General features: G+C 36.8%; 1 protein-coding gene across 1 annotated transcript in view; it reads left to right on the plus strand.

Annotated features, from left to right (window-relative positions):
* The first annotated feature begins 2,571 nt into the window (after nucleotides 1–2,571).
* ATP10B (ATPase phospholipid transporting 10B (putative)) overlaps nucleotides 2,572–10,122 on the plus strand; it is a 22,910-nt gene continuing 15,359 nt past the window's right edge. The window contains exons 1-4 of the mRNA XM_015815336.2: nucleotides 2,572–3,159; nucleotides 3,794–3,900; nucleotides 6,787–6,913; nucleotides 8,827–9,051. Coding sequence (XP_015670822.2) covers nucleotides 2,577–3,159; nucleotides 3,794–3,900; nucleotides 6,787–6,913; nucleotides 8,827–9,051 — 1,042 coding nt within the window. The 5' untranslated portion in view covers nucleotides 2,572–2,576. The remainder of the gene's footprint in view (nucleotides 3,160–3,793; nucleotides 3,901–6,786; nucleotides 6,914–8,826; nucleotides 9,052–10,122) is intronic.

Genomic DNA, 10,122 nt, shown 5'->3' on the forward strand with positions numbered 1-10,122 from the left:
TGACATTCAACGGAACATATTGTTGGAATCTACAACAAAAGAAACACATTTTGAAATGAATGAACTAATTCTATTTACTTTTTCTCTACATCTTTGAAAAAATGAGAATATCAAATAACCTGGACCAAATCCAAAGTACATCCACTCTAGGAAGAAAAACATCCACTTTAGGAAGAAAAAGGTGAAACTAATTAAATTCACATTTTAAAAAAGCATCAATTTCTTTTATTACTTTTTTATGGTTTATATTCCCATGTTTAAACATGAACTCACAGATTCTCTAAAAGGTTCTTCAAAAAAAAGCCCCCCAAAAGCCTAAGTATTTTTTCTCTACTAAATTAGGAAGAATAAAGTCAGAGAAATAGATTTATTTTAAATAATACATTTAAGCTACCTGTGCTTATCAGCTAAAACATGCCAATTAAAAGTCTCTAGCAAACTTACTCTGAGAAAAAATAGCCAATGTTAATGAGGATCTTTTCTTCTGTAAAAAAGTGTTGCTCTGTTCTTAAAGGAAAACCAATATATTTAAACTGAATAATAACCTTAGGATATATCATATTTCTTGGTTATAACAGAAATATTAATTTATTAATTGCTACAGTCAAAATTTGAGTCATATTACAAGTTTTTATAATTTTATTAAAAGTTTTTTTAAAAGATAGATTTTTATTACACTTTCCATAAGTCCTTTATAGAACACTACTTTATCCTCATTTGGGGCACAAATTCCCCATGTCAAAGTCTTAGTCCCTTTCAAATAACTTTCACCCCAACAAATCTACTATGGTCATCAGTCAATACAATTTCTGGTTTCAGTGGAGGATTTGTCCAAGTGATTTAGAGCCCATTGCTGATGGAGATGGATGGCTAAAAAATATGAAATATAAAAAAATTAAAAAATTATATACAAAACAACTCCATTTCTTTTTTAGTTTTTGCTGAAATAAACTCTTCACCTAAGTTTTATAATTTGTGTCTTTTTTCCAATATGTGTCACTTGTAGGAAATTGTTTTTCAATTGATTTCAGATTATTTTTTTTCTCTTTTGAGAAGTATTTGCTTCATGTATATTCTACGTTAAGCATTTGTAATCCATAATCAAGCCAAAATTTTAGAAGGGTCAATATGTGTAGTTCAGTATCACCCTTTTCAGTTTCTGTTGGACCTGCTGAAGGTTTTGTGCAGTCTCATTTGACACCTCCATTTGAAACGCTTTAAATTTTTGTAAAAGTTCCTTCACCTTCTTATTGCAATTTTTATATACATCCCATCCTGAAACTCTCTTCTTTTTCAGAACTATTTTATGCACTCAGAAAAATCCTTGTGGTTGAGCAAAGAAATATAATGCTTAGCTTTCTCCCTCCACCATCCCCTACATTCTAAATCAGAGGTCCCCAACCCCCAGGTGCAGACCAGCACTGGTCCGTGACCTGCCAGGAACCAGACTGCACAGGCGAGTGAAGCCCCATCTGCACACATGTGGATCCAGACCACGCAAAACCATGTCCCCCCTCCAGTCTGCAGAAAAACCGCCCTCCACGGAATTGGTCCCTGGCACCCAAAATGTTCAGCTCAGTGTAACCCAATAAAAGGAATTTTAGAACAGCATGAATACTCTATAGTACTCTAAAGTATTAACAAGATGCTACCCATGGATAGGATAAGCCTGGGAATGTTGTTTGGTCCACTTAATCATATTTTATATACACACTTTTTCTTGCAGAGTTTGTTTAAATAATCTTCTCCATAAACCTATATAGAAACTGGGTGGAATACACAAATTGCAATGCGAAGCTGCCATGCAGTAAAATGGCTGACTCATACATCTCTCTCTTTAATTAATTCTTCCATTTGCAGTGAATAGGAGCGTCATTAAAAAAATAATCTGTCTTTCTATACAATAAAAAAACTATCATCTTCATATAGAACATGAGTTGGCCATTTTTCACCCTGGAACCAGTGTGATTTCTTGCCTAAACTAAGATCCACAGAGGGCACAATCAGTAAATGTCCTTACCACATCATAGCAAGCAAGACCAAGACTTTTTAACCCCCTTGGTGTGTGCATGCATATGGGGGGAAGTGAGTTGAGAGGCAAAATTAGATTGTAAACCAGGCAGATGAGTAAGAACATCTTTTAGTCACTTAACCACCATAGACCAGAAAAAAGGCACAATCATTTGAGAGTTGGGGATTTTTCTGAGGCTTAAGGCACCCACTTTTCCCCTTAAACCATTTATAGAGCTTAAAACACTGAAGGAGTACCCAGAAATTTCAGTCATACCCATTCTGTCTCAATCATTAAAAAGGGTGCTATATAAGTATCTCAGTTCCTAAACTGTTGATGTAGAGCTTTGATTTCTATCTACATAAGGAAGTCAACAAAAATTCCCCCAATCGAGATGTCCAATTAAGGAGCCCCTTGGTTTGAGTAAAGGCATTACTCAGCACCTTTTTTCATGTTTCCTCTGTTAATGTGAAATGGTCCAATTTCATATTCGCTATGCTGCAGAATGTTTGCTTTAATTAATCCCAATTCCCTCTTTTCTCTTAAGGTTACGACTCCATCACTGATGAAGCAGTCAGGACTCTCCCTGGAGAAAATTCACCAGCTGTTCCAGAGGCTGAAGTTGGCAAGCCTCAGCCAGACATCGGTTCAATCAAGTTCAGACTTAGGAGAGAGCATTAACACTGAGAGCAGCACGGCCTCTGCTGAATCAAAAACGAAAGATGAATGTCCTACTCAAAGCTGTTCCAGCTTAACAGATGATGAGAGTCTTAGAAGGGAGTCCTTCAGTGAGAATGACCTCTGTGGGGTTTCAGATCCTTCTCCAAATGAGAGGAGCTTTGCAGGCAGAGACCATGGGCCTTTGCAGGGAGAATTTTGTTATGAGGCAGAAAGCCCAGATGAAGCAGCTCTAGTCCACGCAGCCCATGCCTACCAGTTTACATTAGTCTCCAGAACTCCTGAACAAGTGACTGTAAGGCTGCCGGAAGGGACTCTTCTGACCTTTGACCTCTTGTTCACATTGGGATTTGATTCCAGCAGGAAGAGGATGTCAGTGGTAGTGAGGCATCCCCTCACCAAAGAAATCATAGTCTATACCAAAGGGGCAGACTCTGCCATAATGGATGTATTGGAAGACCCTACCAAAGGTAAAGAACCAATGAACTAGGAGGAAGGCAAAGCTTGGGTTGTTGGACAATATCTTCCAGATTTATAGATTTTTGTTTGCAGCAGAAACAATATACTTAGAAACTGTAGTGAAAATGAGAGCAAGGATGTTGATTTATACAATTAGAAAGGATATTGAACAGACTAATTAAGATTTGCAGAAAGCCTACATTAATTTGTTTTTATGAGCACTGTATTAAAATGGTAAGAAACGAGCATAGTGATTCTCTAATAGACAAACTGGTAATTAACAGTAAGCTCTTAATAATAGTAATCACATTCTAGGGCAGGGGTAAGGAACCCCATGACCTGCAGAGCTTTGCAGCTACCACTTCAGCAACCCTAGCTAAAATGCCCAATGATGAAAAATGCTAAAAGTTCTGCAGCATCTTAAAAGCTGTCAGTTGCCAGGTTAGATGTAATTAATAAGGAGCAAGTTGCTTCTGTGCATGTATAAAGTAGAATTGAGCCTCACGTGTGGGTGATGTTTATGTCTTGACAGGAAAGAGAGAGAAATGCCCTCAGAAAAATGTCTTAGTTTTATGCTTCAGAAAGGTATTTAAGTATTTCATAAATGTGTGATGAGAATCAGCAGATTTCCTTTGTGTTTCACAGCTAGTGCAGCCATGGAAAAAAGGATAAGAAGAGTGAGAACACAAACACAAAAACATTTAGATTGGTATGCACGTGACGGTCTGAGAACTCTATGCATAGCAAAGAAGGTAATTCTTTTTTTAAAAAAAATGGTAATAATAGCAATAATAATGATAACTACTTCAGTAAATGGCTTGTTTTGACCCTTTGAACCAGTTCCCCAATGGCAAAATGTTTTTTTACTTAGATTAATTTTCTACTGCTCTTACTGCCCCCTCATATGAATCATTTTAAAATGAAGCTGAAGGAGAGCAATACTCTAATCCAATCTTTTGACATCTGTTCTTCCTGTTGCTATCCTCATTATTACTAACTTTTGGATATCAGAAACATTTGCAATCAAATAGAGCTTCTCTGTGATTTCTTGAAACATTTAGTATTCCGGATAGGCTGATTAATCATACCGGTAGTGTAAATTACAACCTACAGTGTTTTTCCTGCTTTATTTCAGAGGAAGCATCAAAGCCTGCATAAACATTTTTGGACAGCTCCAGAATAAATGATATGTGAATTACCTTTGGTTGATGATCAGAAAAACTGGAAATATATTTGGAAGTTATTGTTCTCAGTAGCACTGAGTGTTAGCTTGAAATATTAGGGGGAAAAATACTTTCATTTTGGAACCCTTACCTGATAGGAGAAAGAAACAGCAGAAAACCCATCATCATGACCTGAAGACATGCAGCAGCTTATTGGCAGAAATGGTCTGCCTTTAATTCCAAATCCATCTTGCCTCTTTACAGTATGCACAAGGTGGAATGCAAAACAATGTAAAAAAAATGTTTTTCCAAAAGGACAAACATGCAGCACTTTGCTCGTAGAGCAGCTGAAAAATCAAACATCTATATTAATAAAACTATTTTAGTCTGACAGTGGAGGGATGTTAAAGAAGGCACAAAGCTCGTTGTGCCAGAATTTTTAGAAGAGAGATCTCTTGCATTCCTCCCTCTGATAATAACAGAACAGAAAAAGAACTTCTCCAGAGGATCTTAAATCCTGAGTAAGGGCATATGGGAGAGGGTTTTTTTTTTCTTTCAAACAGCCTGATCCCAAATTGTGGAAAGCTTTCTAGGGGATAACTAGCACTTTGAACTGTGGCCAGAAACAGCTTGGAAATCAATAATGCTCTTGCAGTAAGGGAGATGTGCCCTCTAAAACTGAAGGTCAACTGTCCGCCTGCAGCATTTTATGCCAATCAAAGTTTCTGAATCATTTTCAAAGATTAGTTCATTGTGATTGTGTTATATGATATAATGAAGACATGTATCATCATCTAACATCTCCAGGAATAGCTGCAGCTGGCACACTATCTGTAGCTGTGCAAATGTGAACTCACTGCCAAATAGTGAGTAAAAGAAATCACAGTTCCTTCCAACACAGATGGAATCCCTGATCCCCAATCTGTCTTAGACATGAACATTTCCAACTTATTTGGATTAAGCTTCTTTTTGTTGTCTCCTCATGTAATCCTTTATTGACAGTAATAATCATTAAATAGCCGTTGGATTTAGGTGGAAAAGACATACAGAATTACATCTCATAAGGATTTGGCAGCATCAGATGTCAAGAATGTGAACAAGCCTCTCAGAAATGTTAGGAGTATTTTAAATAGAGTGGTGGAGAAAATGAAATTCTGAGGAAAACCATTATCACCTTCTGTTAACGTCTTCTAGATCAGGGGTGTCAAACCCGCAACATCACATGACGTGTTGTGATGTATCGCAACTTTTTTTCCATTGTCAGCAATGGGGTGGGCGTGGCTTCAGCATGATGCATCTGGCCCGTGGGCCGGCAGTTTGACACCCCTGTTGTAGATAGTCACCACTGGAGACACCAGTGTCTCCAACGCCCATCCTATCCTTGAGAGAGTCTTTGGAAGAACATCTTAATAATTAATATTAAATGCTGTAATATTAGTATCACTAGTATCAAATCATACTACATTCCAGCAAAACAAAACAGACTTTTCCACTGTCTGGTTCTTGGTGCTTATCATCTGCCAAAGTGATACCAAACTCTGTCAATAAGAGTCTTCTGAAACTATAACACTTGGTTTGCATTAATGTAATTAAGATGTGAGGCTTTTTTATTATTATTCCAGTTGTACAATTTATGGTTTTCTTGCTCAGTCGATACAATCTCATTGCTGTGTAATAAATGCCAAAAGGCAGAGCTCCTGCACCTTAGGACTGACTTTGTTATTAAACAGGGTGAAACCTCAGGTGATATTATGTGAGTGGTGAGCAACAATAATTTTGAAGAACATTTACCATATCTCCTAAGTTGCATGCATCCAGACTCATTGGAGGATGCATTATCAGTGCTGAAATAGTCTTTTGTTCATGGACTTTGCAAGGGCATCCATTTCAGGCAGCACGTTCTTAGGCTTACTTTGATCATGATTCAAAGTACAGGACCTCATCTATGTTTTATCCACTGGAAATCTTTGGATATCATCTCATATAAATGCCTCTGTGGGCAAAATAAAAGTTAAAATTCTTCTCTGTCATCTCAGATACTGGCATTTGCAAACTTTAACTCATTTCTTAAACCACAGTTTCTTCTACTGAAAATGCTTTATTTTCCTTCACTAGAATTTCCCTGTCTTCCCAGAATTCTTAGTAAAATAAAACATAACTATCTTTGCTTGAAAATTAACTCAATTTTAAGCATAATACTTCATCAAATCTATTGCTTCAGGCTGTGTGTTTGTAATGCTGCATACTTTGTGCTCATTTGTCAAAATACTATTAACATCTGACTCTATTTGTAATTGTGAAGTAAAACTACCTTAATATTCATAACCCATCATAGTTAGTGATGATATATTAGAATTGCAGTTGGTAACAGCAAATGTTCTAATGACTGAATCAAATTAGTGATGTTGACCTCCACCAGCCTAATTGGCAGGCATTTAATATTTTCACTTACATGTTGACTTTACACCATGACAGGTTTTAAGTGAAGAGGAATTTCAAAAATGGCTCAACTTTCATCATGAGGCAGAAATAGCTATGGAAAACAGAGATGAACTTTTAATGGAAGCAGTACAACATCTGGAAAGTAAACTCACCTTATTAGGTATCTTGAACTATTAATTCATTCTAGATTAATTCGTGATTACTAATGAATTACTTATATCTGGCGCTAAAATTACTTGGAAATGAGTCATTATTTAAAACAGTTCTTACCTATGTCATTTGTAAAGAAAGGATTATTACCATTGCTGTCTATGATACATTTACAAACTATTTAATAACATGTATCAGAAACAGATACAGATATTGTACAGATATGCATAACTGCAAGTTTGCCATAGATTTATGATTCTCTCTCTCTCACTCACTCACTCACTCTCACTCTCTCTCACTCTCATTCTCACTCTCACTCTCACTCTCTCTCAACTGCCTGAACTAGAATTGCCATTGCCTCCTTCCTAGGACTGAGAAAAAGGGACTGGCCCAAGGTCACACATCTGGCTTCGTCCTAAAGTCAGACTAGAATTCATAGTCTCTTTTATTTATTTATACAAAAACACATTTTAAAGGATTCCATAGAAATTAATATAAATTAACTTACCTGAATGGGGAGCCTAAGGTCTAGTTTCTCTCCAGTGTTTCCAGTCTTGCTTCACCATATGTGCATATGTGCACATATCCATACTATGCATTTGCAATGTATAATCGCCAATATTAATATAGTCATATAGTTGGATCACACATGAAATAGACTTTGCAATCATTTTATCATCCTATCTATGGGAATGTAAATCAGTATCTCAATACAGATTTAAAATTAATGTTATCTTGTTCTGAGTCAAGGGTAGCCAATCTATCTGCCAGTTGCACCTCAGAAATCCAAAGCATAAAAGGACATCATTCAGGTGTAGACTACAGCAGAGGTCCCCAACCTTTTGGGCAGCAGGGACCGGTTCCGTGGAGAAAGGTTTTTCTGTGGACCAGAGAGTGCGTGGTTTTGTGTGGTACCTGCATCTCGCGGATGGGGCTTTGCTTGTTTGTGTGGCCCAGTTGCTGGCATGCCACGGCCCAGTACTGGTCCACGGACCGGGGATTGGGGACCCCTGCACTACAGCACATATGTCTTATACTGCATGTTCATATCTTCTGAGCACTGATATAGACCATTTTGCTTCATTGTATTCTATGCTTGTGTCCTATGAAGGCCTCTTTGCACCAATCCAGGAATTCTATAAACCTTAGCTGTCAGCTTAGCTATCCAGGTTTTATGCAATAGTTTGTATTCAATATATAATACTTAAAATTTCCAATAACATTATATTGATCCCCGTAGGAAAGATGTTATTACTCTTTCAGTAATTATTTTCTATGTTCATTTAGTCAAGTTATTTTAATTGTGGAACATCTCAAGCCAGGGAATATTATTTTCTAATTTTTGTGTTGAAACAATAGATAATCTGTTTAGTAAATGGTTTCCAGTTAAACTGGTCAGTTTTCCATTAGTTTCTCTTTTATTCTTTTTAAGGATACAGCTCATCATCCAGAAGATAATGAAAGGCTAAAAAAAATGTTCTTGTGCAATCCTATGCCTCATTGCTCCAGCAGTGGTGCAAGTGATATGTATATAATGAATGCATCCTAACCCCACAGTGCATACAGAACAGACTCTTGGCGTACAAACCATTTTTCATAAGCCAGTTGTAGGAATTAAAACAGATGGTTTATGTTCTAAAGTCCTAGAGAAGAATCTCTTGATCACAACTGTTTTGCAAAGCAATTATTGTAAACTTGGCATACGGGTTGCTTTATCACATAGCAATTGTTTCCTAAAATTATTCCTAATTAATGACATAGAGCCTGGTTACTTGAGAGACCCCCCTATCTCCCCTCATATCTGCCTGGCAGGGTAGGCGTACTCCAGTTTCCATCGATTAAATAATGCCATTTATCTAGACCCCAGAGATGTGCCTTCCCTGTGGCAGCAATCAATAACACTGATTATTTCCTTTTCATAAGGAGCAACAGGGATTGAAGACCGGTTGCAAGAAGGAGTGCCTGATACCATTTCTGCCTTCAAAGAAGCTGGAATCCAAACCTGGGTATTAACTGGAGATAAGCAGGAAACAGCTATCAACATTGCTTATTCTTGCAAACTTCTAAACCAAAGAGGCACTGTCTTTACCATTAATACAGAAAGTAAGGTAGGTTCTAATGGCCAGCAGAGAGACTATGCCATAATCGGTAAATATGTTCTCATGCAAAAGTTTTTCAGAACAGGGTTGAATTTTGGAGAAAAAAAGAACTGAATCCAATTATGTATTCCCATGGGTAAAAGAACCATTTGTTCTCCCCAGAAAGTTCCCCTCCCATATGTATCAAAAATCTGTTCCAGCTTCATAGTAGATTTTGAAGGTGTGGGAAGTGATGAGGAGAGGTGAGGAGAATTCTCATTGTATGAGTCAATTGTATCACTGGATTCCATGCATGCCTTTGGAAGCAGCACTGTATCACCGCCTTCAGAACCAAGGGGGATCTTGTGGATGCTAGCAACAAACTTTAAGATTTTAATATCATCGTGTGCCTTAGGCAGTTTGCAAAAGAACCTGTCTCCACATGCTGTTGAGGTTTTGCTTGGTGCTTAATCACAGGCTTACCATTTGTTCCTTATTTAGGAAAATTGATTCTTATTTAAAAAAACTAACCTTTAGTACTAAATAAGTAATCCTTCTCTGAAATAACAAACAGGTGGTAAACCTACTTGCCAGATAATATTTCAGTTACCAGTGATGTAATGATAAAGGCTATTTAATTCATCTGCAATATGCAATAAAATAATAAATTTAGTCATGTACTATATATGCAGTAGTATTTATCTCAATGCATCAGCAGCGAACACACTGCAATTTCTTCTGAATATACACTAATGATAGCAAATATTGTATAGCATCATTTTCTAACCCTCTAGATATCTTTATTTATAATCCCAATCATACCAATCTATGGTCTCAGATCAGTAGCTCAGGTCACACATATGGGTGATGTAAATTGTAATCAAAGTTCAAGAGTTATATTAAAAACATGAATATACAAGCTAAGAATTAGCGAAGTACAAATTAACTATACATTAGAATTAGCTTGTATAATATACCACATTCTCCAATTTTGAATTGTTACTACACATTTGATCAAGTAACTTGTTAAATGACTTATTTAAGTCAGCACTCATGTTCTTCAATTTATGAAAGATTGGAAGTAATTAAAAGCTTAGCATATACTGTTTTGTAACAGAAGAATTCTTGTTTGTAGTGCCAT

The sequence above is a fragment of the Protobothrops mucrosquamatus genome, unplaced genomic scaffold (genome assembly GCF_001527695.2).
Source record: "Protobothrops mucrosquamatus isolate PMUCROS unplaced genomic scaffold, P.Mucros_1.0 scaffold336, whole genome shotgun sequence".
Lineage (NCBI taxonomy): Eukaryota > Metazoa > Chordata > Lepidosauria > Squamata > Viperidae > Protobothrops > Protobothrops mucrosquamatus.